Raw genomic sequence first — 14169 nt, 5'->3', positions numbered from 1 at the left:
TGGCTGTTTAATTCCTCAAGAACTGCCAGATTTGTGGTGTTTCTCTTCGTGCACTTTATCAGAAGCTGTGATTTAAAAAAAAAAGGAAATTAAAAAGTGCACAATAACTTCATTCAGTCAGTAATTCTCATTTCTAATCCCAAATATGGATGGCACACAATTAACCAGATGTTGGTGGTGTTATTTCTTTGGCTACTGTAATTTTTTACCATCTGTCCAAGGAGTTGGTGAAAGTTTCTTTGAGTCACCTCCAGATGCTCAGCCTTCAAACACAATGGAACATCTTGTGCTGTGCCTTTGTATTCATAATGTTCTGATGGACTAATTAAGTGATCAGAGTGTTCTCTGGGGGGTGCAGGAGGGAGCTGAATTCCAGCTTGGGAGGAGATACTCACACCTGAAGGAGAACATCTGTTTCTAACAGTCTTGTGTCTAAAAGAGGCATGAATGGTGATTTCAGTGTCCAGACAGAATAAATTCATTATGGTTTAGAAATACTAAATGATCTCCAAGGTCCCTTCCAACCCAAACCATCCGAAGTGTTTTCTGTTCTAATCATACCCTGACTTGTCTTGATTTGTGAAGTCCTGATTTGTAGATAAGATTGTTGCTATAAATACACACAAGAGTTGTCCAGCACCTTGTCAGAATAACTGAGGAAGTAAAACTGGCCTTAGGAGTCTGTATGTTTAATGTCTTACTGAAATGGGGTCCGGTAATTTTGATGTGAAAACACTTTTTTGGGGGGTTCTTTTGGGTTTTCTTTGGGTTTTTTTGTTTGTTTTTTTTTTTTTTGTTTTTTGGTGGTTTTTTGGTTTTTTTGTTTGTTTTTGTTTTTTTGTTTGTTTTTTGTTTTTTGGGTTTTTTTGGTTTTTTTTGGGTTTTTTTTTGGTTTTTTTTGGGTTTTTTTTGGGTTTTTTTGGGTTTTTTTGGGGTTTTTTTGGGTTTTTTTGGGTTTTTTTGGGGGTTTTTTGGTTTTTTTTGGGTTTTTTTGGTTTTTTTTGGGTTTTTTTGGGTTTTTTTGGGTTTTTTTGGGGTTTTTTTTGGGTTTTTTTGGGTTTTTTGGGGTTTTTTGGGTTTTTTTGGGTTTTTTGGTTTTTTTGTTTTTTTTTTGGTTTTTGGGTTTTTTGGGGTTTTTTTGGGGTTTTTTTGGGGTTTTTTTTGGGGTTTTTTTGGGTTTTTTTGGTTTTTTTTGTTTTTTTGTTTTTTTTTTTTGTTTTGATCACAGTAGGGTTGGATCAAGACATGGTGGATTCTCCGTCCCTGGAGGTGTTTCAGAGGACAATCAGAGCCACATCCAGTCCCTTCTCCAGCCTCGTTGCTCTTCTCTGTTCCAGGGGTGTTTGAGTTTCCTGGTGACTGGAACCAGTTTCAAGGCAGAGCTTGGCAGGTGTTGCTTCAAAACCTGCTGTGCAATTTGGGTGATGTTCATCTCCCCTTCAATTAGTGCAGGGCAATTAATTGGAGGGGTTTGTGTACTGACCTTGCCCGAGGCTTCAACACCTCCAGGTCTCTCTCATATGGAACCAATTATTGGTTGTGAGTAACAATTCAGGGCAACATTTACCCTGGGAATGGTTCATGGAAAGAGGAATCCTGGGAGGGGCCCAGGGAGAAGTGGGAAGCGAGTATTAATTAGGAAGGAATTATTAATGAATTCCCCTTCTCTTTTTGTGCTTTTAGTGCTGGAAAACTGTTGAGCATCTTCTCTGTGAAAGCACAAACCTCTGTAGGGATTCTCTTGCCTGTTTTCTCAAATCCCAGACATTTTATGTGCACAGTCAGGTTTTTTTAGAGTGTTAACCTTGGTCTGGCAATAATTTGTTGAGCAGTTCTGACCCATTTTTCACAGACAGAATACATTGGGTTTTTTAAGATGTAGACAGCTTTGGAATAATCCCTTTGGCAGGGAGAGGTGAGAAGGGATCCTCTAAATCCATGAAAACATCCTTGTCTGCCCCAGCTCCTGTTCTTCAGGTGCTTTCTCAGGTTGTGGCCATTGGGGATTTGTTTTCTCAAACCTCTGAGTGAATTGTCAGCCACAGCAAATTTGATTTAAGCTCATGGATCAAACACATTTCAAACCCAAAGTCACAGCAGCTCCATCAGGAGAGCTGCCTACAGGGTTAGAAGGACAAAACAGGGACCACGTGGGTTGGGATGGAGGTCAGGAGATCAGTCTTAGGGGGAAGGACCTGGTTTTTACATCCTTGGCTCTGCTGCCAGTGCTGGATTAATGTGGAAGAACCTGAAAGGTCTTTGCTGAGGCTGGATTTGATTATGGCAGAAAAGCTTCCTCTCTGCAGAAGGTAATTGGGGCTGTTAACACCCTGCTGGCAGAAATCTGGCTCTGCTTTAAATAAAGGCAAACAGCTCCTGCCTGCCTGGATCTCCCAGGGCTTGTGTGAAACAGGAATTCCCTGCTTTGGAGAAGGTGGGATGGGATGGAGGAACTGCCTGTGGTGACTGCAGGAGTTGTTGCTCAGACTGTTGCATGAATCAGAGGAGGAGGCAAAGTCTCTTGCAAATTGAGTTGTTTAAGGAATTGCTTCTCCAGCTGTTGTGCTGTTTCATCTCTCTGTGCTGTGGGAATAAGTGACTTCCAGCCAGGAATGGCTTATCTCCAGTGCTGGTGATGTCTTCAATTATGTTATCATATGTCAAATAATTTATTTCAATACCACGTGTCAGGTGTGCAAGTGAAACACTCAGCAGGTGCTTTCCAAGCCTTTCTTTGGGCACTGGGAATTCACAAAGATTTTGTCTTGTTTGCTCAGGATTCTGGATTTAGATCTGGTGGTCAGAGATGAAGATGGCAACATTCTGGACCCAGAGCAGACCAGCACCATTAGCCTTTTCAGAGCACATGAAATTGCTTCCAAGCAAGTTGAAGAGAGGCTACAGGAGGAAAAAGTAAGATATGCTGAGCACTGTGACCTGTCCCCTTCAGACATCACACTGCAAACCAACTGCATGACTGTTCTTTTTAGCTTTGGCAAGGAGGAATTGGAGATTTTTATGAAGTGCTGTCAGGCTTAAACATTTTGTAAGAGCTGGTCCATCTTGGGCTGTTCTTTATCATCCTTTAAAGGCTTTAGTAGAATTTATGGTTAAAACCTGTAAGTTTGTGGGAAGTAGAAATTGGGCTGTTTCCTCTCCTGTCTGCCTTGGTGCTCTGTAGCTGTCAGAAAAACAGCAGGCAAAGCAAGGAACAAACTTCCTGGGCTTTGTCAGGTGTAGTTGCAGCTCTATTTCATCTTCCATGGGTTTAACTCTCTTTTTAATAAGTGAAGACATCTCTTCCCTTTCTTTTTTTCTTTGTTTTTCTTTTTCTACTCTCTCTTTATGGTGTGGCACTTGTAGACCCATCCAGAAAATGCTGTCAGTTGTAAATCCTGATCCAAACAGATCAGAGGAGTAAACACTCAACTGAGACCCCCTTCTTTTGTCTGGAAGGTTTTGGGAAAGTTTTATAGCAGTTGAATATCTGAGTTAAACTTGAGTTTCTTCTGTGCTTGAATTGCAGTCTCAGAAGCAGAATATTGATATCAACAGACAAGCCAAGTTTGCTGCCACCCCTTCCTTTGCTTTGTTTGTCAATTTAAAGAACGTGGTCTGTAAAATAGGAGAAGATGCTGAAGTCCTGATGTCCCTGTATGACCCACTGGAATCCAAGTTTATCAGGTTGGTGAACAGCTCAGTGTAATCCCTGAGGAGTGAGGTGGTTTGGGGGTTTATGGGAGTCACGTTGCTGTGAAAGGCACAGGCAGGTCCCTTCACTTGGGGGCATTTCAGGGTCCTGCTGTTCCTCCTCACACTGTGGTTGCCCCATTGCAGATCTCACAGGAGAGGTGAACACACCTGCAAGTTGTGTGCCCTCTCTTGGCTCCAGAACTTCTCCCCCTCTGCTGCTGAGGAGGAGTTTTCTTTATAAAATAATATGCACTGAGGGAAGTGCCAGCTGTCCCCTGAATATCCACCTGTTTGGGATAAGGAGATGGGGTTTGCAAGAGCCTTCTGTAAATTCTGAAGTGGATTTTTCTGCTTAGTTAGAGGGAATGCAGTGAGAGGACAAGGGGGAATGGCTTTAAGCTGAAAGAGAATGGATTTAGAGGGGATATTGGGAAGGAATTCCTGGCTGGAAGGGTGGCACAGGTTGCAGAGAAGCTGTGGCTGCCCCATCTCTGGAAGTGTCCAAGACCAGGTTGGAGCACCCTGGTCTGGTAGAAGGTGTCCCTGCCCATGGCAGGGGAAAGGCTGAGGTCCAACCCAAGCCAGTGTGTGACTCTGTGGTTCTGTGCTTAAACTGGAAGCTCTGAGCACCCTGTTTTGCAGTGAGAACTACCTGGTGCGCTGGTCGAGCTGTGGCCTCCCCAAGGACATCGACCGACTGCACAACCTGCGCGCCGTGTTCACCGTGAGTGTCACCACGGGCACGTTGCAGGGCACTTCTCCCGGAGCTGGAGGGTCCTGGAGGGGTGTGCTGCTCTGTGTGGCAGCGTGGGGTGACCTCTGCAGGGAGTGTGGCTTCCTACAGGAGGCTGGAGGGGGACTTTGGGTAATGGCATAGAGGGACAGGACAAGGGGAATGGCTTCAAATGGCCAGAGGGCAGAGATAGGTGGGATATTGGGAAGGAATTCCTGGCTGGGAGGGTGGGCAGGCCCTGGCATAGAAAAGGTGTGGTTGCCCCATCTCTGGGAGTGTCCAAGGCCAGGTTGGACAGGGCTTGGAGCACCCTGGGCTGGTGGGAGGTGTCCCTGCCCATGGCAGGGGTGGCACTGGATGATCTTTGAGGTCCCTTCCAACCCAACCCACTCCAAGATTCTGTGCTGACAAAGGCTCACATGGAACACTTCCCATTAGTGACCCACTGAATATTCTCCACATGTGGCTGAACCCAAAATTTCCCTTTGCATTTTGAACATGCTAGAAGTGGTTTGGCCTCCTAAACAGTGAATTTACCCAGAAGTGAAGGGAAGATGTTTCTGTGGTGGAACAAAACTCTCTGCCCTGGAGCCAGAGCCTGGCAGGTTCTGAGCAGCAGCCCTTGTGCCTGCTGCAATGGAGCTTGAAATGCAGTTATTCTAAAGTAACCTGGTGGAACTACTCCCTGTAGGACCTGGGCAGCAAAGACCTGAAGAGGGAGAAGATCAGCTTTGTGTGTCAGATCGTGCGGGTTGGCCGGATGGAGCTGAGGGACAACAACACCAGGAAACTCACCTCGGGGCTGCGCAGACCCTTCGGGGTGGCAGGTAACCCTGGGTCCTCCCTGCCTGTGCCATGGGCCCTCCCTGCCCACAAACTGGGGAGGTGGAACCCCTGTGGGGCTCTACAAACTCAGGGTTGTCCCAAAGTGATGGTGTAGAAACTCTGTGGCTCCCGGGACTCCATGGGGTTATTTCCAATGTGTTGTTATTCCATAGGAAAATCCTGGAATGACACAGTTAGTGATTCCATCCTTCTTCTGGGTCACTGTTGCTCCCAGTCCCTCCTTCCCGTGTTGGTCCTTTAATTGAGTCCCCTTTGTTCTCTCTGCAGTGATGGATGTCACAGACATCATTAACGGGAAGGTGGACGATGAGGACAAGCAGCACTTCATCCCATTCCAACCGTAAGTGGGGAAGAGTCTAAAGAATAAGCAGAAGGGAAAATACTCAGATTTTAGGTTTGATTTAAAAAAAATAGTCTGTATTCTGCAATTAATTTATTTCAGTCAGGTATTTTAACTTCCCAATGTATCTTCTTGATAATTTCCCATTCGTTGTAACAGTGATAGCCCCAGAAACTTTAGGATTTTTTTAAGTTTGAGTTGAAAATCTGCATTCCCAGTTTTCTTTCTGTTTAAAGATGTCAGGGTGATCACGTGTAAGAGAAAAAGCAGCTCATGGCTGGCTTAGCTCTACCTTAGATCAATAAAGAGCAGCAACAGCACCAACCTCTGCTGCAGGTGACTTGTGTGGAATTAGGAAATGATAACATTTATCTATTCCGTGGTGGGAGATGAGAATTTCATGGCAGGGACCCCCAGTAATTAGAATAGAAACAAAAACTGAGGATTTTGAAAGATGGCTTGATAAACCTCCTGCAGAATCTTGTCATAATTCAAGTTCATCATGGGAGACTTTTCCCAAAAACGTGGAATATTTTGGTTGGATGGTGAGGGAGAGGTCATGTTTGCTGCACTTTCCTGCTCCCAGATTCAAGGAGACCAACATGCTCATAGACCTGGTGTTAATTCTACCTAACTAAGACCACAGAGCTCTGGTTTTCATCTAAAACCACAGTGACTCTGAGCTTGTTGCCCTGGAATGTATAGAATATGTACATACAGAGATCCAAGTGCTTTCAGAAGCCAAAGCTCATTAACCACTGAGAAGGTGTGGGAAATACTCTGGTCCATCCATAGATTGGAGGGGTTGTGGTTATTCCACGAAATGAAGAAGGATAGAAGGATAAAGCAAATAAAAGTGCATTAAAAATGGAGGTTTAGTTTTCCCAATGTGGGAAATGTTGGAGTGCCATCTGTTCCAGGAGGCAAAACAGAGTTAGGGGGAGCTAAATTCCTTCATTAATGGGATGCAGAGGGAGTTTAATAATATGTAAAAAAAAAAAGGAAGCTTGAAAAAATTTAATCTGAAATGCACTTTATTTTGAAAAATAGGCCTAATTCAGGAAGCTCTGGTGGTTTGAAGATGTAGGGCTGGGGAGAGGCCTGCGAGGTGTGCAGGTGGTGTTGGTGAGAAAATCACAGTAGAATGGCATTTTTCAAGGAAAACATTGGATTTTAGGGAAGGGTAGGAATGTTTATTGTGTGGTGAACAACAGCTTATTTTTAGGCAGCCTGGGAAGTGAGCAATGGAAATGGAAACTTGTGTATCAAAGGGGATGCTAATGGAACATCTATTTTTCTGCTCCATTAACACTGATTTATTTCTTCTATATAGACAAATCTGATTTTTGGAGAAGATGTACAATGTGATTTTATTTTTTTTTTCCTTTCCCCCCCTGTAATAAATGAAAACATTCCTCTGAAAAAGTCAATTCCAGAGGGCAGGAGGAACAGGGGATCCCACAATGGGTTCTGGTGTCCTTCCTTCCAACGTGGGCTTGGGCTGTCCCCCTGAGCCACGTTGTTCTGCTCACCCCATGCTCTGTTTCTGTTGTCCCACACGCAGTTCTCTCTCATCTCTTTGTTTGTTTGTTGTTCATCCACCAGCACCTTGGCTCTCCAAAGCCCTTGGCAAGGTGCCCTCAGTGGCACTTGGTGCTGCTGTTCATTTGGAGTTCTCATCTCTCCATTTAGTCACCAATTTAACGGAGTGTTTGGGTCATCTGCTTTTCTCCTCTTCCTATTCTGAGACCTGAGATCAGCTCAGTTGGTTCAAACTTGGCTGTAACAACACCAAGGTCATGGGTTCAATCCCCTGTGTGGGCCAGTGACTGAAGAGTTGGACTGAATGATCCTTGTGGGTCCCTCCCAACCCAGAATGGTCTGGGATTCTGTGGGGCAGCTTTTCCCTCAGCCCCTGCCCTGCTGCTTCACCCACAGGGGTGACCCTGGAGGTGCTGCAGGGCCAACCTGCTGGGGGTCTTTATTTCTATCAAAGAGCAAACTGCCTGTGTGGGTTTTCAGTGCTTCTCTGGGGGTTCTGAGGTGGGATCCTCCCTCTGGTCTCAGAGGAGCCCATGAATGTCCTCAGGGACATGAATGTCCCCAGGTGGCAGAGCAGGTTCTTCTGATTAATGATCTTCCTCTGCTTCCCCCATACAACTATACAGCCATTTTTCATCTCTTCCCAAGGATGTTACAGCAACTGAGATCAGCTCAGCTGGTTCAAACTTGGCTGTAACAACACCAAGGTCATGGGTTCAATCCCCTGTGTGGGCCATTGATGTAAGAGTTGGACTGAATGATCCTTGTGGGTCCTTCCCAGCTCAGAATGGTCTGGGATCCTGTGGAGCAGCTTTTCCCTCAGCCCCTGCCCTGCTGCTTCACCCACAGGGGTGACCCTGGAGGTGCTGCAGGGCCAACCTGCTGGGGGTCTTTATTTCTATCAAAGAGGAAACTGCCTGTGTGGGTTTTCAGTGCTTCTCTGGGGGTTCTGAGGTGGGATCCTCCCTCTGGTCTCGAGAAGCCCATGAATGTCCTCAGAGACATGAATGTCCCAAGGTGGCAGAGCAGGTTCTTCTGATTAATGATCTTCCTCTGTCTTTCTTGTCACCTTTCCTGTCCTTTGTCTTGCGTTGACTAATCAATACTCTTTTGTCACGACTGTGATGTGCTCTTTTGTGTTCCCTTGTCACTGTGACTCCTGGTTCTCTGTGCCCCTCTGTCTCCTGGTGTTGGTCGTCATGTGCATCCTCCAGGCTAGCGTTGGATGACGCCATTCGACACAAGCAGCTCAACATCTCATCCCGTTTTTCACCCAGGGTGGCAGGGGAGAATGATTTCCTTCAGACTGTTATAAACAAAGTGATTGCTGCCAAAGAAGTCAACCACAAGGGGCAGGGTAGGTGCTTCTTCTTTATCTCCATCCCTGCTCCTAAAGTCACTTATCCCTCGGTTTGCAGAGTGATGATGGTTTGAGTCTCGTCACTTGGTGTGCAGAGTGATGATGGTTTGAGTCTTGTCACTTGGTTTGCAGTGATGATGGTTTGAGTCTTGTCACTTGGTTTGCAGTGATGATGGTTTGAGTCTCGTCGCTCGGTTTGCAGAGTGATGATGGTTTGAGTCTCGTCGCTTGGTTTGCAGTGATGATGGTTTGAGTCTCGTCGCTTGGTTTGCAGAGTGATGATGGTTTGAGTCTCGTCGCTTGGTTTGCAGAGTGATGATGGTTTGAGTCTCGTCGCTTGGTTTGCAGAGTGATGATGATGGTTTGAGTCTCGTCGCTTGGCTTGCAGAGTGATGATGGTGGTTTGAGTCTCGTCGCTTGGTTTGCAGAGTGATGATGGTGGTTTGAGTCTCGTCGCTTGGCTTGCAGAGTGATGATGGTGGTTTGAGTCTCGTCGCTTGGCTTGCAGAGTGATGATGGTGGTTTGAGTCTCGTCGCTTGGCTTGCAGAGTGATGATGGTTTGAGTCTCGTCGCTTGGTTTGCAGAGTGATGATGGTTTGAGTCTCGTCGCTTGGCTTGCAGAGTGATGATGGTGGTTTGAGTCTCGTCGCTTGGTTTGCAGAGTGATGATGGTGGTTTGAGTCTCGTCGCTCGGTTTGCAGAGTGATGATGGTGGTTTGAGTCTCGTCGCTCGGTTTGCAGAGTGATGATGGTTTGAGTCTCGTCGCTTGGTTTGCAGTGATGATGGTTTGAGTCTCGTCGCTCGGTTTGCGGAGTGATGATGGTTTGAGTCTCGTCGCTCGGTTTGCGGAGTGATGATGGTTTGAGTCTCGTCGCTCGGTTTGCAGTGATGATGGTTTGAGTCTCGTCGCTCGGTTTGCAGAGTGATGATGGTTTGAGTCTCGTCGCTTGGTTTGCAGTGATGATGGTTTGAGTCTCGTCGCTCGGTTTGCGGAGTGATGATGGTTTGAGTCTCGTCGCTCGGTTTGCGGAGTGATGATGGTTTGAGTCTCGTCGCTCGGTTTGCGGAGTGATGATGGTTTGAGTCTCGTCACTTGGTTTGCAGTGATGATGGTTTGAGTCTTGTCGCTCGGTTTGCAGCGTGATGATGGTTTGGGTTTGGCTTGTTCAGTGCCCTTTGGTGGCAGCAGATGTTGTTGGCATGGTTTGTTCCTCTCTTCCCCACCCCTCAGGGCTCAGCCTGGTGTTCCCCTCTGCCCTGTGGAGACTCTGCAGGTGGGGTTATTGTTCATCTCTGTATATTTCTACTGGAGAGAGTCCAACAGAGGACACAAAGATGGTGAAGGGTTTAGAGCATCTCTCTTAGGAGGGGAGGCTTTGGGAAGCTGGAGGAGATTGAGAGGGGATCTCACCAATCCATATAAATATCCCCAAGGGGAGTCAGAGGATCATGTCAGACTCTTTTTGGTGATAGGACAAGGAGCAATGGCCATAATTAAAACACAAGTTCCACCTCAACCTGAGGAAGAACATTCCATGAGGGTGGCAGAGCACTGGAACAGCTGCCCAGGGAGCATGTGGAGTCTCCTCTCTGGAGACATTCCAACCCCACCTGGATGTGTTCCTGTGTCACCAGCTGCAGGTGACCCTGCCCTGACAGAGGGGTTGGACTGGGTGGTCTCCAGGGATCCTTCCAACCCCAACGATTCTGGGATTCTCTGCTTGAGATGATGGTTTGGGAGGTGTCTCTTGTGCCCTTGAGCTGTGGATTTTGGCCTCCTCGAGCTGAAGGAAGGGTTGTATCCTCTTCCTTCTCTTCCTTTGGTCTGGTTTTCCACTCTGGAGCTGCACCTGGAACACTTGGCTCCCTCCCAGGGCGCTGTTCCTGCACCCACCTGAGCTGGCAGGTGGCACCCGGAGCCCTGTGCCCCCGTCAGGCTTTGGGGGCTGCTCAGGGCACTGCTGGCATCAAACTCACCCCCCAAAAGTGATTTTTGGGTGTGCCCAAAACTTGAGGATCTGCCCAGTTATCCCTGTCCCGGCTTCAACATTTTCCTGGAATTCTGAATTAATACAGAATTCCACAAATAGTGCAGAGTTCCCACCAAACACTCTGTGTGGAAATGTCACTTCAGGGTCTGTCTGAGCAAAAGACCCAAGGAGGATTATGGAGTAATTAACAGCAAATTAAAATCTACCTCAACTCTATTTTTAGGTTATCCTGTAGCCAAAAGGGAAGGTTTGGATGTGCTTTTTTCCCAGGCAAAGAGGGGAATGTTGAGGAAAAGGGAGAGGGAAATATAATAAAAATATAGAGGGAAAAATATAAAATATATGAAATAAAGAGGGAAATAAAATATAGAGGGAAATATATAAAATAAAGGGGAAAATATAGAGGGAAATATATAAAATATAGAGGGAAATATATAAAGAGGAAATGTAATAAAATATAGAGGGAAATATATAAAATATAGAGGAAAATATAGAGGGAAATATATAAAAAGGGAAATAAAATAAAATATAGAGGGAAATATATAAAATAAAGGGGAAAATATAGAGGGAAATATATAAAATAAAGGGGAAAATATAGAGGGAAATATATAAAATAAAGGGGAAATAAAATATAGAGGGAAAAATATAAAATAAAGGGGAAAATATAATAAAATATAGAGGGAAAAATATAAAATAAAGGGGAAAATATAATAAAATATAGAGGGAAAAATATAAAATAAAGGGGAAAATATAATAAAATATAGAGGGAAAAATATAAAATAAAGGGGAAAATATAATAAAATATAGAGGGAAAAATATAAAATAAAGGGGAAAATATAATAAAATATAGAGGGAAAAATATAAAATAAAGGGGAAAATATAATAAAATATAGAGGGAAAAATATAAAATAAAGGGGAAAATATAATAAAATATAGAGGGAAAAATATAAAATAAAGGGGAAAATATAATAAAATATAGAGGGAAAAATATAAAATAAAGGGGAAAATATAATAAAATATAGAGGGAAAAATATAAAATAAAGGGGAAAATATAATAAAATATAGAGGGAAAAATATAAAATAAAGGGGAAAATATAATAAAATATAGAGGGAAAAATATAAAATAAAGGGGAAAATATAATAAAATATAGAGGGAAACATATAAAATAAAGGGGAAAATAAAATAAAGTATAGAGGGAAATATATAAAGAGGGAAATGTAATAAAATATAGAGGGAAATATCTAAAATACGTAAAATAAGGAGGGAAATATAAGAAAATATAGAGGGAAATATATAAAATATATAAAGAGGGAAATATAAGAAATTATGGAGGGAAATATCTAAAATATGTAAAGATGGAAATAAAATATAGAGGGAAATATCTAGAATATATCAAATGAAGAGGGAAATAAAAATATAGAGAGAAATATATAAAGTATATAAAGAGGGAAATATAAGATAATATAGAGGGAAATATCTAAAATAAAGAGGGAAATAGAAGAAAATATGGAGGGAAATATCTAAAATCTATAAAATAAAGAGGGAAATAGAAGAAAATGTGGAGGGAACTATAGAAAATATGTAAAATAAAGAGGGAAATAGAAGAAAATAGGGAGGGAAATATAAGAAAATATATAAGATAGAGAGGGAAATATAATAAGAATCAATTTGGGGTTGGGATCTATTGGTGTTCCTTGGTTGTAATTCTTTATTTTTCCATGCAAATCATCATTGCCCCTTCTCTTTTTTTTTTTTTTTTTCCTGTGGAAGGGAAACATTTCAATTGGAACATGATCAGAAATAATTATTTGTGCTCTGCTCATATTTTTGCTCCAAGAGTGGGGATTTTTTGGAGTGTTTTAAAATACTTTGTATCTTATATTTTATCATATCTTCATTATTTTAATGTTCTTACGTTTTTCAGTTTGTTTAAAAATAAATAAATAGAGTTACTAGGAATAAGTCCCACCAGTTTAATAATTGTTTTTTTTTTTTTTTCCACACAACAGGTTTGTGGGTGACTTTGAAACTTCTTCCAGGAGATATCCATCAGATCAGGAAGGAATTTCCACACTTAGTGGACAGGTCAACAGCTGTGGCTCGAAAAATGGGTTTTCCTGAGATTATTATGCCTGGTAAGCCAGTGGGAATTAATTCTGCTTTAAATGTCTGGGTGTGTGTGGAAGGTTTGGGGGAAAAAGAATAAGTACAGATGAATTTAAGGTGTTTAGAGAGTAAAAAAAAAATGGACCCTCAAAAGGTTGTCTTGTTTAAAATAAATGTGAAGTATTTTGGTGGTTCCTGCCAGAGGTGCTGCATCAATAAATAAAAGTACAGCCCCCTCCAAACAACCTGAAATCCCAATGGCAGGGGAAATTCTCTTCTTTTTGCAGTGAAAAAGCTGAATAAAGTGCAGCTTTTTATTACCCCCATTGCAGGGGCAGATGTAAAACTCCTCTCCTGTGCTGCATCCAAAGCAGGAACAATTTCAGAGGGACAGGCTGGATTTAGGGACAGCAGCTCCCTCAGGGTCTGTGGGAGATGGATGTGAAGGAAAGCCCTGTCATCTCTGCTCAACACCTGCATTCAGAGGGGGGTTTGTGCAGGTGTTTACCAGAAAAAACCCACCCAACAGGATGTTTGTTCTGAAAATAAAACCTGCCAGAAGCAAGAGCAGAGCCCTGCTCTGCCCTGCTCAGCCTGGGGGGCTCTGGAGGATGCAGGAGATGTTTCCAAGCCCCAGCTCAGTTCCAGGGCTCCCTGTGCTGGCTGACAGATGTTCCCTCTCCAGCCCTTATGGTGCAAGTGCCTCAGCACCTTGTTTGGGTCATGTGTTGGCACATAAACCATCTGCTCCTGGAATTATTGGAAATCCCTGGTTGCCTCAGCTCATTTTCAGCATTTCACGTGAATTGAGGTGTAGCTGAAGAGCATTTTAAGACAGAAAGCTGAAAACAACCCTGCTCTGCAACCCCCAGATGGGTGAAAACACCCAAAGACTTCCAGATGTGACAAGTTAAACAGGCTGGTAAATGTTTTTAAATGGTAAAATATCTGTGTATGGGCTAAAGGACCCACTGTGGTGGAACTCATCCTTTCAGATAATGAGAGGAGTTGTGGGAGAATAAAAGAAGTGGGATTGTGGTGGAACTCATCCTTTCAAACAGTGATAGGAGTTGTGGAAGAAGGGGAGAAATGGGACTGTGGTGGAACTCATCCTTTCAGATAGTGATGGAAATGGTGGAAGAATGGAAGAAATGGGACTGTGGTGGAACTCATCCTTTCAAACAGTGATAGGGGAGTTGTGGAAGAAGGGGAGAAATGGGACTGGTGGAACTCATCCTTTCAAACAGTGATAGGAGTTGTGTAAGAATGGAAGAAATGGGACTGTGGTGGAGCTCATCCTTTCAGATAATGATGGAAATGGTGGAAGAATGGAAGAAATGGGACTGTGGTGGAGCTCATCCTTTCAGATAATGATGGAAATGGTGGAAGAATGGAAGAAATGGGACTGTGGTGGAGCTCATCCTTTCAAACAGTGATAGAAATGGTGGAAGAATGGAAGAAATGGGACTGTGGTGGAACTCATCCTTTCAAACAGTGATAGGAGTTGGGGAAGAATGGAAGAAATGGGACTGTGGTGGAGCTCATCCTTTCAGAT

General features: G+C 43.6%; 1 protein-coding gene across 2 annotated transcripts in view; it reads left to right on the top strand.

Annotated features, from left to right (window-relative positions):
• DOCK1 (dedicator of cytokinesis 1) overlaps positions 1-14169 on the top strand; it is a 359613-nt gene that overhangs the window by 42661 nt on the left and 302783 nt on the right. Inside the window, exons 7-13 of one of the 2 annotated variants that reach the window (XM_071564200.1) lie at positions 2778-2913; positions 3527-3684; positions 4336-4417; positions 5118-5253; positions 5540-5612; positions 8432-8511; positions 12518-12643. In XM_071564200.1, coding sequence (XP_071420301.1) covers positions 2778-2913; positions 3527-3684; positions 4336-4417; positions 5118-5253; positions 5540-5612; positions 8432-8511; positions 12518-12643 — 791 coding nt within the window. Of the gene's footprint in view, positions 1-2777; positions 2914-3526; positions 3685-4335; positions 4418-5117; positions 5254-5539; positions 5613-8368; positions 8512-12517; positions 12644-14169 lie in introns of both variants that reach the window. The other variant, XM_071564199.1, reaches the window with a different exon arrangement.

This window comes from Pithys albifrons, chromosome 9 (assembly GCF_047495875.1).
Source record: "Pithys albifrons albifrons isolate INPA30051 chromosome 9, PitAlb_v1, whole genome shotgun sequence".
Classification (NCBI taxonomy): Eukaryota; Metazoa; Chordata; class Aves; order Passeriformes; family Thamnophilidae; genus Pithys; species Pithys albifrons.
This window is presented reverse-complemented; position numbering and strand designations above follow the sequence as displayed.